This window comes from Phasianus colchicus, chromosome Z (genome assembly GCF_987193195.1).
Source record: "Phasianus colchicus chromosome Z, bPhaCol1.hap1.1, whole genome shotgun sequence".
NCBI classification, from domain to species: Eukaryota; Metazoa; Chordata; class Aves; order Galliformes; family Phasianidae; genus Phasianus; species Phasianus colchicus.
Window position 1 is genome coordinate 60809685 of NC_143476.1, and position 22328 is coordinate 60832012.

The 22328-nt window shown below is 39.0% G+C and overlaps 1 protein-coding gene across 5 annotated transcripts in view; it reads left to right on the plus strand.

The window, feature by feature from the left end:
• MPDZ (multiple PDZ domain crumbs cell polarity complex component) overlaps positions 1–22328 on the plus strand; it is a 113752-nt gene that overhangs the window by 14854 nt on the left and 76570 nt on the right. For all 5 annotated transcript variants that reach the window (XM_031593195.2, XM_031593193.2, XM_031593191.2 and 2 more), the window contains exons 4-10: positions 6876–7097; positions 7954–8093; positions 9244–9457; positions 11527–11655; positions 12689–12892; positions 18588–18702; positions 21050–21138. In XM_031593195.2, the coding sequence (XP_031449055.2) occupies positions 6876–7097; positions 7954–8093; positions 9244–9457; positions 11527–11655; positions 12689–12892; positions 18588–18702; positions 21050–21138 (1113 nt within the window). The remainder of the gene's footprint in view (positions 1–6875; positions 7098–7953; positions 8094–9243; positions 9458–11526; positions 11656–12688; positions 12893–18587; positions 18703–21049; positions 21139–22328) is intronic.

Here is a 22328-nt window from a genome sequence, read left to right on the forward strand (position 1 = left end):
AGAATCACAGAATTGAAGGGGTTGGAAGTTACCTCAAGAGGTTGTGTCCAACCCCTCTGCTAAAGCAGGCACCCTACAGTTGGTCACAAAGATAGGCATCCAGACAAATCTTGAATATCTTCAGAGCAGGAGACTCCATAACCTTTCTGGGCAACCTCTTCCAGTGCTCTGTCGCCCTTACTTTAAAAGTGTTCTTCCACATGTTTGTATGGGACTTTCTGTGTTCAGGTTTTAGGCTGCTACTGTGTCCTATTGCTAGACACCACCAAGAAGAGCCTCCCACCTCCTTTTCGGTATTTATAAACATTAATCAGATCTGCCCGTAGTCTCTGCTTTTCCCCAGGCTGAAGAGACCTGAGTTACTCAGCCTTTTCTTATACAAGAGGTGCTCCATGGCCTTTATCATCTTTGTAGCCCTCCATTGGATTCCTTCTAGGAAATGCCTGTCTTTTTTTGAACTGGGGAGCCCAAAGGTGGACCTAAATGAGTCCTAAATGGGGCGGAGTAGAGGAGGAGGATCACCTCCCTTAACCTGTGCTGTGCTCTTTTTAATGCACTCCAGGGTACCATTTTCCTACTTGGCAACAAGGGCACACTGCTGGCTCATGGTGCCTCGTTCCGATTACCAAAGAACCTCCTCTCACTGATATATGCATATCTGATGTGAGATTAAGAAACAAGTCAAATCTTAGCCCAACCAGTTTATTACAAGTCCTAGTCATTAAGAGAAATGGGGAAGGGAAAACGGGCAATAGGAGAGAGAGGAAATAAAAGCAAAAACTACTGTCTCTGTAGGAAGCAAGGGGGAGATAGTCACCACAGTAGTCTCTTCCAAATGCAAACAGCTCCAAAGAAATGCTTTCAAATGTAAAATTCTCCACAAATGATGTTGATTGCCACACAGCAACACTGACCTCTCATCTCCTAGATAAGTTAGGGTCTTGTCGCAAGTAATGCCTCAGGAGGCAACCTTTTTGACAAAAACTAAGAAGGATTCAGACACATGGTCAACCTGTTGTCCCCCAGAACCTGCAGGCTCTTCTTCACAGTGCTCCCTCCCAACAGGTTGTCCTCTAACTTGTCCAGGTATGTGTGATTATTCCTGGTTATTCTTCCCTGAGTGTATGACTCTACACTTGTTCTTGTTAAACCTTCCCCTGTTCCTCCTTGTCCAACTCTCCTGTTTGTCCAGGTCTTGCTGAATAGCACAGCATTTAGGTATGTCAGACACTCCTCCCCTGTACCATCAGCAGACTTGCTGAGGTTGGATTCTGTTCTTTCATCAAGAAATTGATGAGGATATTGAACAAGGTTGGATGCAGTGCGGACCTGTAGGGAACACTAAAAGTTGCAGGCCTCCAGCCAGACTTGTGGCAACTCTCTGCCTGTAAGCCAGTTCTCAATCCGCCTCACTGTATGCGCACCTATCTCACACTCTTAAGTTTCATGGCAAGGATGTTGTGGGAAACAGCATCAAATGCCTTGCTGAAGTCAAGGTCTTTAGCATTAAAAGCTGAAGCAAAGAAAGCATTTAGAATCTCCACCTTCTCAGCATTCCCTGTTGCTAGTGCACCCACCTGATTTCGTAGGCAACCCATGTTTTCCCTAATCTTCTTTTTACTGTTGACATACTTGAAGAAAGACCCCCCTTCCTCCCTCCCCTGCCCCCCCCCCCCCCCCAAAAAAAAACCCAAACAAAAAAAACAAATGAAAAAGACACAACAAAAAAACCCATGTAATGGCAGTTCAATGCCTTCAGCAATTTTCTTTGCCTCAATATTATAATCATTGAATCATGGAATCACCAAGTTTGGACTTTTTATCTGCCTGTCACTAATATTACCTACTAAGCCATGTCCCTTAGTACGACATCGAAATGCTTCTTGAACACCTCCAGGGATAGTGACTGTCACCTCTCTGGGCAGCCTGTTCCAACACTTGACCACTCTCTTGGAGAAGTAGTATTTCCTAATGTCCTGAATCTCCCCTGGTGCAACTTGAGGCCATTCCATCTAGCCCTATTGCTAGTTACGTGGAAAAAGAGGCTGACTCCCACCTCAACACAACCTCCTTTCACATATTTGTAGAGAAATATAAGGTCTCCCTGAGCCTCCACTTCTCCAGACTAAACAGTCCCAGCTCTCTCTCAGTCATGCCTCATAAGACTTGTGCTCCAGACTCCTCACCAGCTTCACTGCCCTTCTCGGAACATGCTCCAAGGCCTTGATGTCTTTCTTGGAGTGGGGGGCCCAAAACTGAATGCAGTAGTCAAGGTGCAGCCTCATTAGAGCTGAGTACAGAGGGATGATCACTTCCCTGGTCCTGCTGACAGCAGTATTTATGATACAAGCCAAGATGTTGTTGGCCTTCTTGGCCACCTGGGCGCACTGCTGGCTCATGTTCAGCCAAGAATTGACCAACACCCCCAAGTCTGTTTGCTCTACACATTCTTCCAGCCACTCTCCCCAAGCCTGTAGCATTGCTGGAGGTGGTTGTGTCTAAAGTGTAGGAACTGGCATTTGATTTTGTTGATCTTCATCTCATTGGTCTAGCGCAGCTGTCTAGCCTGTCCAGATAGCTCTGCAGGGCCTTTCTTCCCCCAGGCAAATCTACACTTCGTGCAAATTTGGTGCCGTCTGCAAACTTTACTGAGGGTGCGTGCAGGTCATCAGAGATATTGAAGAGGACAGGCCTCAGGTGCACCATTTGTGACTGTTTGCCAGCTGCATTCAACTTTCTTCACCACCCCTCCAGTCAGTTCTTTACCCATCAAAGAGTGTATCTGCCAGGCCATGGGCTGCCAGCTTCTCCAAGAAAATACTGTGGGAGACAGTGTCAAAGACTTTGCTGAAATCTAGGCAGATTCATCCACCAGGTGGGTCACTCACAGATGGAGATCAGGTTGACCAAGTAGGACCTGTCTTTCATGAACCCATGCTGGCCAGGCCTGATCCTCTGGTTGTCCTGTACATGCCATGTGATCTCCCTCAAGATGGTCTGTTCCATAACCTTACCTGGCACTGAGGTCAGGTTGACAGGCCTGTAGTTCCCTGAATCCTTCTGGTAGATTGGAGTCACTTTGGCAAGCATCTAATCCTCTGGGACCTCTCCAGCTGACTGGGAATGCTGATACATGATGGAAAGATGATAGATGATCGCTATATATCTTAATATTTATTTATTTATTTTTTTGCTTACAGAATCTCACATTTTGCTCTTAGCAATCATTAAAAAAAAAAAAAATCTTTATTTTCCCTCTTTTGTCTGGGAAGATGAATACACACTCTATTCAAAACTGTGTTTTCATGCACACATGGGTTTCACAGAACTGATGGCAGTACCAGTGACCCTTCTTGCTGTTCTGGCAGGTAAAACTTCAAGTTTCTGCCACATTAAATGGGTCCCAAGACGAACTAATTTTGTGCTTGGAACTGTACTAAATGAAATCTAAATATTTAATGTATTTTTCTCAAGGTTTAATCATGCCAGCTGAAGCATAATTTGAAATCACCACTCCAAAGTCTTCAGAAGGTCCATGGAGAGGTTTTATGAGCTGTCACCTCTTCATGGAGCAGAATCATGTTGTTCACAAGTGCTGTTGCCTTGTTTAGACTACTGTTGCTCGCTTTTCTGATGAAGGTGATGATTTCTCTTCTTACTCCTTCAACCAAGCAAAATTTGAGGATGATAATTTTCAGCAGGATTGGTAGTTAAGTGTTTTTTGTTTTTTTGTTTTTTTTTTTCAATGAGCACAGAATTTGGAAAATAAACATATACGTCACTGATTAAAATTTGTAATACCGTATCTCTGGGGTGTGGCCGTTGAGTTTAACAGGAAGCAGTTTGAATTTGTATCTCATTCACTCTGATTGCTGTGACAATTTGAAAATGTTTTTAAACAGAAATAATATGAGGCATGCGAATTACAATGGTATAAAATATTTTTATAAATAATAATTGTACCCATGAAAATTGTATAGGAAGGAATATGGCAGGAGAGTGTGTTAGTAAATTTGAAGGTGGAGGAGCACAAAAACTAAGCACGTTGACCAAGTTCAGTGAAAACATTTATACATGGAAGTAGTTGACATTGGGAAGGTGAAGGTGAATTAATCTGTAGCGTGGACTCCAGCCGATGAAAAAAACACAGTAGAGCAGAGATTTTCATAGTTTTATATCCACACGTACAAACCTAAGGGAGATTGGACTGTTCTTGAATGCAGTTACTGTGGAACAAAGTTTACCAGTCTGTTCTTTATAGGTTTGCAAAAATGACTGTATGCAGTTAAATAAAGTTTGTGTGTATGTTTTACTTATTCTGATTTGTCTGAAATGTAACAAGTAGTTCCTCCTAAACTTGGCCAACAAAACATAGTCACTGCGGTGAAAATCACTTGAGTTCAAAAGTATCCTATTTTTCTTGTTTTCCATTTTGTTATGGCCAAGCAGGCTTGATGCTGTTGAGGGCTTTTCTTTCCAATGTTACTTTTGATTATTCTGTAACTTGAGACTTATTTCCAGACTGATAGGATATTCAACAAATGACCTTCATTTTGATACGTTTTCCTGAAGCACCTATGAGAGGAAGGTCATGCTTGACCAATCTAGTGGCCTTTTATGATGGAGTGACGGCATCGGTGGACAAGGGAAAGGTGCCTTTGACATGGTCCCCCACCACATCCTTATCTCCAAAACTGGAGGGATGTGGCTTTGATGGGTGGACCACTCGATGGATAAGAAACTGGTTGAAAGGCTGCAGACAGAGGGTGGTCATCAATGGTTCTATGTCCAGGTGGAGGCCGGTAACGAGTGGCGTCCTCCAGGGGTCTGTCTTGGGACCGGTGCTCTTTAACATCTTTATCAATGACATCGATGACGGAATTGAGTGCACCCTCAGCAAGTTTGCTGATGACACCAAGCTGAGTGGTGTGGTCGACACGGTTGAAGGAAGCGATGCCATTCAGAGGGACCTTGAGAGGCTAGAAAGGTTGGCCAGGTAAACCAAATGAGGTTCAACACGGCAAAGTGCAGAGTTTTGCACTTGGGCCGGAGGAATCCCAGGCATCCCTACAGACTGGAAGGAGCGGTCCTTGAGAGCAGCCCTGTGGAGAAGGACCTGGGGGTCTTGATAGATGAAAAACTTAACATGAGCCAGCAGTGTGCCCTTGCGGCTCAGAAAGCAAATGGTATTCTGGGCTCCATCAAAAGGGGGGTGGCCAGCAGGGACAGGGAGGTGATTGTCCCCCTCTCTACTCCTCTTGTGAGGCCCCATCTGGAGTACTGTGTCCAAGTCTGGAGCCCCCAGTACAAGAAAGACGGGGAACTGTTGGAGAGGGTCCAGAGCAGGGCCACAAAGATGATCAGGGGACTGGAGCACCTTCCCTATGAGGACAGGCTGAAGGAGCTGGGCTTGTTCAGCCTGGAGAAAAGAAGGCAGCGGGGTGACCTCATTGCAGCCTTTCAGTACCTAAAGGAAGCCTACAAAGAGGAGGGGAATCAACTCTTTGAAAGGGTAGATAACTGCAGGATGAGGGGAAATGGTTTTAAGTTGAGGGAAGGGAGATTTAAGTTGGACGTCAGGGGGAAATTCTTTACAGAGAGAGTGGTGAGGTGCTGGAACAGGCTGCCCAGAGAGGTTGTGGATGCCCCATCCCTTGAGGTGTTCAAGGCCAGATTGGATGGGGCCCTGGGCAGCCTGGTCTAGCATTAGGTGGGAAGGTTGGTGGCCCTGCATGTGGCAGGGGGGTTGGAGATTCATGATCCTTGAGGTCCCTTCCAACCCTGGCAATTCTGTGATTCTGTGAGAGGGAGTTCTGTGGTGAAGAATTATACTGATAGTCTTCTGATCAGACCATTAGGAGAATAGTGTGATAAATTTAAAGGCAATAGCCTAAACAGTTGAAACTGGTTTAATGGCCATCTTAGATTACATTCACAAACTGAGATTATTTTTCTTGATATTTGACATTTACAAAGAAGGCTATGAAGAAGGAGAATCAATTTTCTCTCTGTGGTACAGATTGCTAGAGTTTTTGCACTGTGAGTCTGTTAAAAGTACCTGAGGCCAAAGTGATGTGGCCCTAAAGTGAGATTAATGTGTGAAACTGCTGTAAAGTAAAAGTCCTTGTTGATAGTCAACAATCACGTGAAACAGTGGGTAACTGAGGGCTGCTTCTCCTGAGCTTTATGCATTTGTATGAAGTAGTATCTCTGTTCCCTCATTCCCAGACATCCATTAGATTGGCCATTTGAGACCTGCATGAAATTAGGTTATTTACTAGGTCTGGACAAGGTAGGTACTTCTCTTATTTTCTGCTGTAACAAAAAAGTATTGTCAGATCTGTCTGTATATGTCTGGTTTTCAGATCAGCCTAGTGACATTAGAGTTGCTTGGTATTTTTGTTTGCATGTCTGAAGTGTGGAGAGTCACAGAGACTGCCTTAATATGTAATGGTGGAGAAACCCAGACTGGTGAAATTTCATTCAGACCATTGTTTCCTACATCATAGATTAGGTTTCTTTTCCTTCATCAAAATGTGCATACTTTTTTTTTTTTTTTCTTGTAAAGTAATTGAACAATTTGCTTTCCAAAAACTTTGCAGCATAGAAAAAGCTTGTTCAGTTGTTTACTACTAATGCAGTGTTAGAGTACTTCAGTCTGCTATTTTCACCTTCTGTCATGTTTTAGCTAATAATTTACAACTGTCATCAACTACAAATATTATTTTTTTTTAAGAATTTTTAAATAATATTTCTAAAGTCAGAAATTGGGATCTATAATATTTTTTAAAAGCTATTAACCAGTCATGATGCCTTATGGTAAGTAGGAAGAACTCTGGTGTATCCATAAATGTGTTGTTATCAATCTTTTTCAGGTAAATATTACTCCTTCTGTACATTCCACTGGTGAATTCCCCCAGCTTCTCCATCATGGTGTGAATGTAGGGTCCTTACCGCATAATGAGTCATATTTGTTGGCTCAGCAGAATGGCAGCCCAGCTAATGTGCTGGAAGCATCAGTGAGATCCATTACTCCACAGATTAATGCGAAATCCTCTAGTGATGACTTTGAGCAACTGATCAGAAGTATGTCCCAGGTAACCATATTTTCTGCTAATCCTGAAATGTGACAAACAAACAAACAAACAAACAAACAAAAAACCCAACCTTTTAATGTGAGAAGCAACTGGTACATAAGAAAGCAGTATTGGAAAAGTAGCCTTGACGTTGTTTCTGCTGATACTGTCCTTAGCTGGGCAGTATGACACTCACAGATCTGAACGCTGTTGTCTTTCTCTGGTCACTGATGCACGTATGCAAGATACATTTCGATGTAGCATGCTTTTGTGTACATAACTAACTAAAGCTAATTATTCTGTGTCATTGAAAATAAGATGAAAAATTGCTTTCTGACCTTGCTGTGTAGTGTTCTGTAATCTTACTATGATTCTGTGATAGGCAGAAGTTGTGTGTGAATCAGATTGTGGCTGAGAAAGGCCATGCATCTGTTCTGGAATTTTTCTAATTAACCTTTGAAAGAGCTGGATATGGGAAGTCTTCTGATGTTCTAGAAAGCCTTTTGCACACTTCTACTTTTTCTTTGAATTCCATCCTTTTATTTCTTGTCCTGCATCAAAGTTGTCCTGTACCCTCTGAAATTGTACAGATCTGAATATCCTAGTTTTGTCACTCTTGAACCTGAGCTCTATACTGAACTGATTTTTCCTGTTTTTTCCTCTTCTGTCTCTCAAATCTTTAGTAATAGTTACCATGCTAATATGATTGTTACATTTCAGAACTGAATAACTGTGTTTCAGTTACTAGCTTTATGTAACCTTGTCCAGCAGTAGAGGTCAAATTGAAAATTCATTTAACAAATTGTTTACTACATTCTTTAATTCTGCTCTTTGACATTTTTAATATCTGTACCTATTTATTTCTTCTGCTTAACAGGGTCGTCCTGTTGAGACAGTTGAGCTTATTAAGCCTTTGAGTGGTGGCCTGGGCTTCAGTGTTGTGGGGCTGAAGAGTGAAAACAGAGGAGAACTAGGAATATTTGTGCAAGAAATCCAGGAGGGAAGTGTGGCACATAGGTAAGATGACAACTAAAATATTTTACTGTGTTAATGTGTGTTAATGTCACACTACAATTGAGTCTGTATATTTGTGGTATGAACATGTGCTTCACTTGGCACTCTGAGCCATGCAGCCTAGCATTACTCACTACTACAGTTCTTAAAATAATGATCGGAAAGATCAGAAAGGTCCTGGTAGAAATAAATATTCCAGAGCACTCTGGCAAATAGTTCAAATTCACAAGTAAAATTTTATGTGTTAAAGTTTTTTTTGTTTTTTTGTTTTTTTTTGTGAATGTTGTTGACTACTTGTAGTATAGAAGCTGGTGTAATATAGATTCTTATGAGCAATACCGCCCTTTGTTTTGTAAAGCACTGCCACTTTAGAATACTGCAGATGTGGCCAGTGTCCCTGTTGATGTGTTGTGAAACAAATAGAAGCAGTGAAGGAGGCAGAGGATAACTTGTCTGTGTAGGCTTTATACAGTTCATTTGAAGTGGATCTAGGGAAGGGTTCGGTATGTAGTTTTACAGTAGTGCTTCCTTTGTCAGAAAGTAAAGAATTATTCTATAATTTATTCATGCCTTTTTTTCTCATTTAAAAGGGATCTATTTTATGATTTTTTTTTTCTGTTTTTTCTCTGTGCACCTCCTTCCCCTCCTTTTTTTTTTTTTTTTTTTTTTTTTGTTTGTACAAAAGAAAACTAGATACCATAACATCTTGATGGAAGTGTGTTCCAGTCTTTGGTTTGATGAATATTCAGAATGGGTGCACTGAACAAAGTAGAGCAATTGGTCTGTTAAGCAAGAGGCTCAAAGTTGAGAATAAGCATAAGTTCCCAGGCTATGTTTGGGAGTGACTTGAGATCTAATATGCTTAGTCTCGGATGGAGGTACAGGGAGAAGAAAGCTAGCTAGGGGGTAGCAGCCAGGGGAGAGTGGCAGAAGGATTAGCTTCAAAGGAAGCAATCACCAGGGTGCTGCATCAGCTCCTTTCAGCAGAACTGCAGGGAAAGATTAAAAAGTAGTTGAAGTAGAGAAGAGGATATTAAAAGTACTGGAAAACTGTCAAAATATTATAATTGCTGTGGCAACACTTTTTTGATTTTTCTTGTTTGGTTGGTTTGTCACCCCCCCCCCCCCTTCCCTGTTGATGCATACGTGACAGAGATGGAAAGCTGAAGGAAGCAGATCAAATCCTTGCTATTAATGGACAAGCCCTTGATCAGACAATTACACATCAACAGGCTATCAGCATCCTACAGAAAGCAAAAGATAATGTCCAGCTAGTTGTGGCCAGAGGCAATTTTCCTCAGCTCATCAGTCCTGTAGTTTCTCGGTCTCCATCTGCTGCTAGCACAGTTTCAGCCCATTCCAACCCGGTGAGTATAACCCAGATGTCTGTGTATTCAGTTCTGGGTTTGTATGTATTTAGATCATCTAATATTTTGGGATTTTTTATTGTAACTTGCTTGTATATTATTTCATCTGCATATTTTTCTTCCAGGTATCTTTGTTGCACTTTGTCCCATGCAAAGAGTAGAAAATACTTAGCCTTGCTGTGGGGATATTGGCCATACTCTTCCTTTCCATCTGTCAAACTGTATCTTCATCATTGCAAACAGAGCATATTTACATTCATGTATAAAGTTCTGTTTTAAGATAGCAGTGAACAAGAGCTCCTTTTCCCTTCTGTGGGGGCAAAAAGAAATTTCTGTGGAACTGCATTCTAATCTGCACGACCAGCTCAGTGGATACTTCTCTGCTCCTTTGTTCTGTTATAGCAGTGGGTCTCAAATAAAGCAATAGAGGAAGCTATCAAAATGCCATAGGTAGGGGCACACTTTAGGATGCACAGAAGTCAGTTCTGCTGCTTTTGAAAGCTTTTACACATCTTGCTGAAGAGAAGATAAATCAGAAACAGTAGTGCTATGCCTCTCTCTTTGTAGTATCTTCCTCATGTAATAGCTGATACATTTTTGCTTCCCCCTGGGGTTGGATCTTTGGATCTCACTGTTCATTTATCTGTAAGACTTCTTTAGGGTAGTCTGTAACTAGAGGTGTATGGAGTGGTCTGTCAATTATTTTAGTGTATTTTAACTATTAGCATAAAACATTTGGTAACAGAATTTCAGAAACCTTTCCTTAATGTTTCCTTATGTGTGCAGAAATATTGCAGATCAGATAACCCTTTCCTGTCAGCACACAGGATAGGCCTGCTTTCTTGCAGTATTTGTGTTGTGTACTTCTTTCTTTTTGTGATTACCTCTGTATTTCCCAAACATCTGCCTTTTGAAAAATGTTCCTTTAAAACCTGCCATAGCTCATTCATTTTTTTTCTTATGCATGTTTTTTTCTAATCATTTCTAGTCATTTCCTCTAGTTTTTAATTGCTTTTGAAAAGTAGTTTTTCTTGAAGCCTTCTTTTTTGTTTGGGATTTGTTTTGTTGTCTTTGGTTTATGTTAAGACTGTGGATACCAAGAAGTACCATGTGGCATTGTATTTGCAGTATCTTGATTTATTCCAAAATAACACTTTATTTTTGAGGTCCTTCCTGACGGAACACCAGCTCTGGTTTTAAATTTAGATGAGTTAATGACGTGATTTGTTCTTATACTAAACAGTACCATGAACATTCCAGTCATCTTTTCAGTATTGTACTGAGTGAACTACTGTTTGTCAGAGCAGTTATACTTCTGCTGCAAAATGAAGCCTACAGTCAGAGTCATTTCATTGCAATGCTGCTGACATCAGACAACTCCGAAAGCTTTGTTCACTGCACAGGGAGAAATTCTGTAAATACATAACTTGCAATATCTACTGCTGCATTTAGTCTTGGTCTTTGAATGGGGTTTATACTTTTGATATGTTTCATCTGCCAGTTTGAATATGCATATATTTGAAGGTTTTGTTTTCCAGTTCTGTGAGGTTTCCTAGAAGCAGCAGTATTATTTTCTCACTGACAAGGAGGTGGACAATCGTAGATAGTTGCATAACTTCTCTCAGCAGTCATTTTCAGGAATGGCTAGACTTTCTTAACTGATGACAACCCACTTAACCGATGACAGGATGTGTCAAAGCTGTGCTGTGGGAGGTTCACACTGGACATTAGAAAGAATTCTTTATCGTGGGAATGGTCAAACACTGGGACAAACTTCTTAGCAAGATACTTGATTCCCTGTGATCATTAGTGTTTATGACATGTTTGGATAATGCCCACAGTAATATGTTTTAACTTTTGCTTATTCCTGAATAGTTCAGGCAGCTGGACTAGATGCTCTTCATAGGTCCCTTCCAGCTGAACTGAACTGTTCTGTTCTGTTGACTACGCTTCCTCCTACCTTTCTTTATTTGAAAACATACCTGAAGAATAAGAGAAAATATTTATAAGTGTTAATACATAAATCCTTATTTTTATTGTTTGCAAATTTAATGTTTTTTTTCTTTGAGGTTCACTGGCAGCATGTGGAGACCATAGAGCTGGTGAATGATGGCTCAGGTTTGGGATTTGGGATAGTTGGTGGAAAATCAACAGGAGTGATTGTTAAAACCATCCTCCCAGGAGGGGTAGCTGATCAGGTAAATTCAACCAACTCTTCTATTTATCATTCAGTACAGTGTGAAGTTTCTCTTTACTTTCGTACTTATACTAACCAGTGCTAGCTTTTTACTTTGAAGTGTAGGAAGGAAAGTATATGGTGAATCTTATCCTTAGTAAAGATTTATTTGGTGCTGGGAATCTGTGTGTTTGAATATAAAAGCTGAATTAGGCTCCACATCACTTTTTCACATCTACTGTAGGTTTGGTGTTGTTGCATTTAGACCTCTAATTCTTTCATGAATATACGAGTTGTAATCCAAGGAGGCAGTAATCATTTTGCCCCCTCTGCCCATGCAGGTGAAAGGAATGGTGATTATACATCTCTCCGTTAGGCTTTCTTAAACTTAGTGCAAGCGTCTGCCTTCATAGGTCTGCTTTAGAACACAGGCTGTGTAGCCACCTATGTGAAAGTGGTCATCAGAACCCATTTTGAGCTTGTCCCTGAGCAAATAGACAAATTTATTTTCTAAACTTTAATACTTTTGTATGGGCTAAATTCTTATGAAGCATTGTAATTAGCTAAATAGGAGAATAAACCTAAGTAAATAGAAGTGTAAAACAATATAACTAACTGGATCACACTAACAGAGAAGTGTATTTTATTTTAAGATTTGCTTAATTCTAAGAGTGTTGTTTTTTAAACAGAAGCATAATGCTGTGTATACCTTTTTATGCTGTGTTTGTAAATGAAACCTGGAATTCTCTAAACTACATGTAACTGTTACATATTAGCAGGTGGTAGCCATAACTATGTGCATTTTTTTCATGCTTAGGTGACTGCCTAAGTAAAGAATGTCTGAGATATTTTTTGAAAAATTTCTAGAAAAATTAGTATGACATTAGGTAACACACTTGTTTTCTACCATGCTATGAGGATGTTGATTTGATATTCAAATAGTTTCTAGTTCATATGTATTACAGGTTACTAAAGCTGTGTAGTCATTCCCTAATATTATTATTTATGGGAGAAATTGCAGGGTAGTGACTTCATTATTTATTTTTCCCATCCAGCATGGGAGATTGTGTAGTGGAGATCACATTTTGAAGATCGGTGATACTGACTTGACTGGAATGAGCAGTGAACAGGTGGCACAAGTTCTGAGGCAGTGTGGAAATCGAGTGAAACTGGTAATTGCAAGAGGTCCTGTTGAGGAACCACCTCCACCAGCAGTCCCACCAGGTACTCCAGTACCCATCACGACACCACAGAAACAAGTAAGCAACAGTAAATATACTTGTGTCAAACCTATACTTCAAACATAATTTTATTTTAATTTCTATTTGAATGTCTTTCATGCTTATTTTCTCAAAAGTCAGTATTTTTATTCTCAGTAGCAGTGTATTTATCGTACTCTCTGGGAGATTTTAAATGTCATCAGTCCACATTGCAAGGAACTGCATGCTTAAATCTTTCCAGGATGCAGGGCTGGAAATAAGGACATAGCCTGAATAACTTCTGGATTGATTAACCCTTGGACTTGCTTGTGATTTTGAAGTAATACTTTGGAAAGTGTCCGTGTAATTTTTTCTTCAGAGCATGCTGGTTCTGTAACATTTCACTGTCTACTTATAATTTTTCTCTTCAGAATCATTTTTATTTCCATATCATCAGTCGACAGGCTGGAGAAGTGGGCACATGAGAACCTAATGAGGTTCAACAAGGCCAAGTGCAAGTTGCTGCACTTGGGTTGGGACAATCCCAGGTATTTATACAAACCAGGAGAAGAACCCCTTGGGAGCAGTGCTGTGGAGAAGAACTTGGTGTCCTGGTAGATGAGAAGCTGGACATGAACCAGCAGTGTGTGCCTGCAGCATGGAAGACCAACTGTGTCCTGGGCTGCATTAAAAGAGAGGTGGAGAGGGAGGTGATTGTCCCCCTCTACTCAGCTTTTGTGAGGCCCCGTCTGGAGTACTGCATCCAGGCCTGGTGTCCCCAGTACAGGAAGGATGTGGAGCTCTTGGAATAGGTCCAGAGGAGGTCCAGTAAGATGATCAGAAGACTGGAGCACCTCACCTATGAACAGAGGTTGAGGGAAATGCGTTTGTTTCACTTGGAGAAGAGAAGGCTCTGGAGTGACCTCAGTGTGCCCTTCTGATATTTGAAAGGACCATATAAACATAAGGGAGAGTGGCTTTTTACAAGGGTGGATAGTGATAGAGAGGACAAGGGGGAATGGTTTTAAACTAAGTCAGGGGAGATTTAGGTTAGATATTGGGAGGAATTTTTTTTGCTCAGAGGGTGGTGACACACTGTAACAGGTTGCCCAAGGTGGTTGTGGATGCTTAAGCCATTCCTCATAAGTCTTCCCCTGTAGACCCTTCACCATCTTTGTAGCCCTCCTTTGGACTCTAATAGTTTTATGTGTTTTTTGTACAGTGGTGCCCAAAACTGCATATGGTTGTCAGTGTGAGTCTGCGCCAGTGCAGAGAGGAACAGAACAGACGCTTTCCTTGACTGGCTAGAAATCCCATGCTTGGTGCACCTCAGGGTACAGTTGACCTCCCTGGCTGCCTGAACACACTGGGCTCGCATTCAATTTGCAGTCAACCAGGACCCCTGAACCTCCTTCAGCAGGGCAGCTTTCCTGTGTCTTATCCCCCAGTCTTTAAGTATAGCCAGGGTTGCCCTTTCCCAGGTGTAGAATCTGGCCCATGCTCTTGTCAAACTTCAAGCAGTTGGTGATTGCCCAGCTCTCTGATTTGTCTAGGTCTCTCTGCAAGGCCTCTCTACCCTTGATGGAGTCAGCAGTTCCTCTTAGTTTAGTATCATCAGCAAACTTAATAAAAACACCTTTTTGTCCTACCTCAAAGTCATTTATGAAAATGTTAAAGAGAACTGGCCCTTAAGTGGAGCACTGGGGAACCCTGCTAGTGACTGATGCCAGCCTAGTGTAACTCTGTTTACAATAATACTTTGGGCCCAACCTCTCAGCCAGTTGCTCACGCACCCCATTAGGTTCTTGGCTAGCTATGTGCTGGACATTTTGTTTAGTAGGATACTGTGAGAAACAGTATCAAAAGCTTTACTGAAATCCAAAAAGATATCAACTGGCTTCCCTTGGTCAGCTTGTCATAAAAGGAAATTAAGTTAGTTAAACAGAGCCTTCCCCTCATGAAAGTGTGTTGGTTGTGACCAATGACCACATTGTCACTTGGATATTCTTCAATAATTCCCAGCATAGTTTTCTCCATAATTTTACCAGGCACTGAAGTGACAGGCTTGTAATTACTGGGGTCTTCTTTCTTGCCATTCTTGAAAACTGGAACAGTGTTTGCCAGCTTTCACTCAATCTCTTCTGTTTCTCACAAAACCACTGAAAAATAATTGAGAGGGGTCTTGTGATGACATTTGACCTGCTCTCTGGGAATCCTCGTATGAATCCCGTTGGGCTCCATGGATTTCTATACATCCGATTCAGAATGGTCTGGGAGTTGATTGCTACCACAGTCACAGTCCTCCACCTTGGGGCATCTGTGGTCCCAGAGCCCACTACTAGTGTTGAATACAGAGGCAGAGAAGGCATTAAGTATCTGTGCTTCATCTTCATCTGTGCCTTTTTTAAGGTGACAGTTCTCATCAAGAAATGAACCAGTGTTCTCTCTGGTCCTCCTTTTGTTGTTAATATATTTTAAAAACCCCTTTGTATTGTGCACTACAGTATTGGCCAGCTTCAACTCAAACTGAGCTTTAGCTGCACAAATTTTCTCCCTGCAAAGGCAAATAGCATCCCTGTAGTCTTCCCATGTGGCTGTACATTTTCTGCCTAAGCTTTAGAAGAAGCCCTCTGTTTGGCCAAGCTGGCCTTCTGCCCTGCCTCCTTAACTTCTGATGTTTTGGAATTGCCTATTTCTTAGCTCTCAGGAGGTGGTACTTAAAAAGTGACCAGCACTGATGGGCTCCAGTGCCTTCAAAATGATTATCCCAGGGGACCTTCCTAATTAGTTCCCCGAGCAGTCTGGAATCTGCTCTCCATATGTCTGGGGTTGAGGTTTTTATGGCAGTTTTCCTCCTATCACCAAAGAATTTAAATTTGACTACTTCATGATGGCCCGCAGTGAGGTCTTCTGTGTTCACAAGCAACTAGGAGGGCATCTTTCCTCACTGGTTCCCTTAGTACCAGAAAGGTGTTTTAGAAATCTCCTGGACTTGTTGGTATAAGCTGTGTGGTGTTCCCAGTTAACGTCTGTCAAATTGAAGCCCTCCGTAGGGACAAGGGCAAAGGTCTTTCTTAGTTTCTTAGAAGAAATTCATCAGTATTACCTTCCTGGCTGGGTGGTCTATAGAGGATTCTCACAGCAGTATCATCTTTAGTTGCTTGTCTCTTAGTCCTTACCAGGTACTTTAATTATTTGTGAAAAGATATCTATGAAATTAATATTTAACTGGAAGAAGTCATTACCAAAGGCTCTTGACTGTATGTAATCACTAGCTGACAGCTCTGTACTGTCCAGCCCCTTCATTATATACAGAAGCACCACTCCGCTTCTCCTCCGCTGCCTGTCTCTTTGGAGAAACCTGTAGTTGTTCATCAGAGCGCATCAGTCACAGGACTTTTCCCACTAGATTTCACTTATAACAGTGACATCATAGCTCTGGACTGAACCAAGGCTTCTCTCTTCTTAACTGTTCCTCATGTTTGCATTCACTGGCGTAGAAGCATTTCAAATGTGCTTCATTGTACCCAGTGCCTTGTGGATTAGACTGAAGCATCTCACTAGAATGCAGCCCCTCTGACTGTGGCATGCCATCTGATAGATTATCACCAGCATCGTAGGTGGACTTCAGCTGCTCTGCTGGTCTCACACACATCTTCAGCCCATAGGCTCATCTCTTGCCAGCTGGCTTTTATCCTCTTTCTGCTTCAAATCTAGTTTAAAGCCCTTAGTGGTTTGTCACATGCAATTATAATCAGATACAATTAAATGTGAATATGTGGAATATGAGACAAAAAGTTGCTTCTGAGCCTATGAATAGATAAAATTTATGCTTTGAAAATAATTTTTCCTTTTACTTTTTCCTGTTGTTCTTTAGATATATTCTCGCTAGCTACAAATTGCTTTTCAGATATGTGAAAATTAAAAAGCCTTCTTTAGCAAATACTTACATGACTGCCATTTTTTTACCTCTGTTTGTTGTAATGGGATCTGTGGAAAAGAAACAGATATAACCACAACAGTCCAGATGAGTATAAGGTTAGCTAAGATAGTTCATCTTAACATGCACACTTTTACTCATTCTGGAGAGGAGAGAGTGATGTCTCTGCTGCTGTCTCTGAAGCACTGACGCGTTAGACCATGGTGTTTCTGTATATAAAATGAATAATGTATGACCTATTAGTTATTTGTAAAGTGACAATTTGAGAAAGGAAGCTGACTTTTATAATTCATCTGTATATATTTCTTCAGCATTTGCTTTTCTGTAGTTACAGAATGAGGCCAGTTGCAGGATATGTAGAATTTGATGTACTGAAAAAAAAAAGCTCCAAGAGCTTTTGTAACCTCCAAGAGGCCTGATTTGTTTGCCACCTTTATTTCCTTTGCTTTTAATACTTTATCCCTAGTACACCATTCTTGGCAGAAGACTGTTTTTAAACTGCTTTTGCCTGCACGAAGCCTTCTTGGAGGAGCGAACACTCAATGATGCTGCAAGCCTCAGCAATTTGAATCTGGGTATTAAACATCAGTGAAGTGAAGGTGATGATGAAACACCTTGGTTTGTCTGCTTCCTTACAAAAACATAGTGGCTGAAGTCTGCATAAAGCTCTTGTGACAGCATAATATTCTTCCAAAATTGTAAAGAGGTAGTTAAAGCAGTAGAATGTTATTTTTCCTTGACTGTGTTTTTAGATGGAGTTTTTCAGATAAATAACTGAAATCAGAAGTCAGATTCTCTTTTGGCAAATAGTATCATAGCTCTCCTAAAGTATCTTTTTCTTTTTGGAGGGGTGAGGAGTGGGAAGGAAGAGAGAAGCGGGACAGCCTGTATTATCATGCAAAAGAGGCAACATGAAATAGGAGTATAGCAGGTTCATTATAGATTTTTACTGTATTTATGAATAGGTATTTCAAATATATGTGTAAGTACTGATATCTGTATAAACATATAGCCATACATTGACACTTGTCAGCTATGGAAATAGATAGTAAATACACACTTCAGACAGCTGAAAGATAAAAATTCTGAAAAAAAATATTTTTTAATGTTGAGATTAAGATTTTTAAATTGTATTTTGTTTTCTGTTAATATTAAAGCATTACTATTGAAATGTGAATTTAATATACATTCTCTTGTAATGGATATTTTCATTAACAAAAAGTATATGAATTCTTTGCCATGATATTCTTTGTTGTGGACATTTGGAGGGATGCAGTAGGTGTTAGTTGGAAGTTGTCATTATTTAGTTAAGGGGAACTTTAATAGCTACTGTCTAAAAAAGAAATTTTAAGTCTTCCAAAAACCAAGAAAAATAATTGCCTCACTTAAATAGCTTTAATTCTGTTTTAAACTTGTATGCATAAGAAAAAATAGTTGTAGTTATTGAACAGGAATTTAGACAAATGGGAGAAGAATTTATTTTTAAGAAGATGACACTCTAAGATTGATTTTTAGGAAGTTCCAGAAAATCTGTAAGCTACATCATATGTTATTTAGAAATATTTAGAAGAGGTTTGTTATTCAGTTTTTTAAATTTTAGTCATTTTTACTCATCAAATGATTTTATAGGCTGAAGAGTAATATCCTAGAGGTGAGAGTTGGAGAAGGCATGATTTGTGTTGCTTTATGATTAAACATGTTGCCTATGCTTAATGTCTTTGTTTTTATGAGCAAAAATAAAGTTTGTATCTTTTTTTTTTTTTCTCTCATGTCTATGTCTAATATTACAAGCTTTCTTAATATTTTTCTTATTAGACAGACGCTTCTGTTGATAATTGTGATGAAGGAGAGAAGTTTAATGTGGAACTCACTAAAAATATCCAAGGATTAGGAATAACAATTGCTGGTTACATTGGAGACAAAACATCAGGTAATTATAGATTCCTGTAGTCTTATCATGTAGTAAGGTGTAGCTGCATTAAATTTTGATGCATGTAACTTTACTTTGTGGATAACATTTCTTAAAAATCCTTAATCATCTAATACCTTTTTAAAGAAAATGGGATTATTTTCCTTTTGTAAGAGATTTAGTTTAGGAGTAATCAGTTTTTGTTAGAAAAACCCAAATTGTTTTTTAATTTTTTTTATAATTTTGTTTTAAATTCACTCTTGGCTTAAGCATGGGCTGATTATGTTTTCAAAATATATTACTAATATGGATTGAACCACTTTTATGAGTGCTGGTTGGATGTTTAAAATCAGATTTTCAGTTTTAAAGACTCTTACAAGGTAACACATTAACATTCTGATGAGTTTTAGGAAGCGTTACTGTGTATATTTTTTTAAGCAGCATATATAGTATTAACTAGCAGATCAAAAATTCCTTTCAGTGCCCTCTGACTATACTAGTGTTTGTTGATATCTTGGATTGTTACAGATTTAGGTTAACTTATTAATTGGCTCCCATATTCACACTGTGAATAAGTGCATCAGTGTTCATGTACAGTTGTGTATTTTTTCTATGTAATTTCAACTACAATTTTCAGAATAATGGTTCAGAACTCTCTGGTGCCTCCCTAAAAGGATATGGCAAATAAAACACAGTTAAGAAGGGACAGTTTTCAAATATTCCTTAAACGTTCTCAAAATACTGTGGTTATGACTCTTACTTGTATACATGTTGTTAGGAAAATTTATGGGTAGATATATTGCATATTATTGGCATAATTATCTGTCTTTGGGAAGCTTAAGCAATTTAAACAAACTGTTACGTAAGTTAGAATAGTCATGGTTGATTTAAGTATGTTCTTTAGTATCTTCCAGTAAAACCTTCAAGAGGCAAATAAAATCTTAGAACATGCGATAGATGTCACAGCATATTTTCACTGAATAGATTTTAAATTATTATGCTATGTGTGACTGCATTACAGTGTCTTCATGCCTTAGGTGCTAATTGAGCATCCTTAATTTTATGACTTAACAATTAGGTAAAGAACAATTTTATCTGACAGAATCAGCGATAAAACTGCTGGACAATGAAGATTGTAGTTAAATCTTTTTTTAACCTGACAAATAACAGCTTGTCATCTTACTGTGCAGGTGTTACAGGATATAAAAATGCTTGGAAACTAGGAAGATGAGCCATTTAAATACTCACAAAACCTAGGAAAACAAATTGATAAAAACCAGAAAACAATTGGCATTCTCATAATTTAAACATACGTGTTGTCTTACTTTTCATAAATTGAGTATAGTAATTAGAGCAAACCAGAAATCTGACTGTCCGCTTTGCTAAATTTTGTCATAATGAGGTTAAATAAGACAAGTCTTTCGGTCTTTGAAGGCACTGGTATATCTGGACAGCTGATAAAACCCATTTACAGGGCTGTGATCATGAGACCTGATTTCATACCAGTTCATGCTAATGTTGTTTTACATATAATACTGCAGTCATCCATGTAGGATGTCTCTTTACTGAGATGAAGTTGTTTCAAGTTTCTCCGTGTTTTTTTTCTGAAACTGATTCTTTTTTCAAAATTGCTTTTGGAATTTTTTTTTAATTAAACTTTCCATAGTTATTTTGTGTATCTAACTTTTTCTTCTGATTCAAAGTCAGTAATTATCTAAGCTGGATTTATCTTGAGGTTTGGATTTTTTTCTGCTTTTCTCTTTTTATTTATTTATTTATTTATTTATTTTTAATTGGATCAAATAGTGATTTACTGGAAGGCTGGTTTGAGCAAACATTTTAGTCCTTGTTTGTAACATTCTGCACTTATTTACTCAAGCACGCAATTTTTTTAAGCATACTAAGTGTACAGAAAATACAGAATTCACCAGATTAGTGTACCTAAACCAAATTTTCTGCCTTTCAATTTTAAATCTAACGAAGAAAAATAGATGTGCTTTTTTTTTTTTTTTTTTTTGGCCAGTGTTGATTTTGTCACTTAGATTAAATTAAACTAGAATTTTTATATTTTATATTATTTTTGTAGAAACCAGTGGGAATTTGGAGTTGTAAGATCTTGAGTAAAATCACGTCCAGTGCAAGCTAGCATTATGAGAATCATCTTTTAGGAAAATAATGTTATATATGTTTTATTTAAAACATGTACGTTCTTGATTTTTTTTCCTTCCCTGCAGATTGTAATTTCTTTCTTTTCTCTCTTTGCTGATGATATTAGTAGTAAATTATTTGCATTATTTAAACTGTTTCTTTAATTTATGAGTTAATGTAAATTGCTCTGTGTAAATTGCTCTGTTTTTTTTCATACCAGAACCTTCTGGTATCTTTGTGAAAAGCATAACAAAAGGCAGCGCTGTTGAACAAGATGGCAGAATCCATGTGGGAGATCAAATTATAGTTGTAAGTAAGCAAAGAAATGCTTGCAAAGCTCTATTCTTATATGAGTTGTTAAAAAATGCTTATAAAATACTTGCTTAAAACATTTAAGATTGTTGCTGAAATGGTCAATCCTTTTTTTTAACTTAGCCTTTAATTATATTAGCTTTCTGATTATACTACACGTAACTCACATTTCTTAAGGAAGTCTGCTCATGTGCACTTATCAGTAGGACTGTTGAAACTGGATCATAAAGGGAGAGTTTCAAAGTTTGATACAAATTATGGAACTATTTTCAAAATGATTTTTAACATATGTTATTAAAATGTTATTAGAATTTTGACTTTCAGAAAAAATATTTTCATACCTTACATCTGGACTTGCAGATGTAAAAGGGGAAAAATGTGGTTTACTTAGATGTAGGGAACATTAAATAGTCCTGGGTTATTTTTCATTACCTAATGTCTAGAAGGATGCCAGAGTTGGAAGTAGTTCAGAGAAGGGCAAGAAAATGATTAAAGGAAGGGGAACTATTCTTTTTTCAGGAGAAGTTACAATAATGGAGTATGTATGCCAGATAGTCCCAAACAGTTACTGGAGTAAGGCGTTGTAATGCTTTTTGAATGTAGTTCAGAAATTACTGGTTTGGAAGAGTGAGATGGAGCTTACAGAAAGAAGAATAAAAAGTTGTATGCTGGGGACAGTGGGATGAAATTGAGCAACTCCAGAGTATTCAGAAAACAAAAGCTGAGATAATGAGGTAAAATATCCAAAACTATAGTCATTAAAATACTGGACTATAAATAACAACTGGGCAGCTGGTACAGTGCTTGATAGGGAAATTAAATTTCATTGTGTTCAGTAACAGACTTCCCTGTGTCTGAGATTATTTGAGCCTAGAGCTGTACTCTGTACTTCTTCATGTTACAGTGAATGAATGTGTTCCTCCTCACCCCACTCTAGCTAGTTGTCCTGACCATGGCTCTATTTATTTGATTTATGTATTACTTATTTGGTTTGTTCATAAAACTTTTTTTTCCCCCAGATAATTCCTACTTGAAGGTGGGTGTGTTGGAGTAGTCAGACAGGCTATATGGGGCACCTTGAACAGTGCTTCCTGACTCTTTTCAGCTCTTCATGGCCTTGTTGTGACAGGCACCCAGAATATTTCTCCCCACTTTGCTATTGTGTTGACTGGTAGCTAGTTAATGAA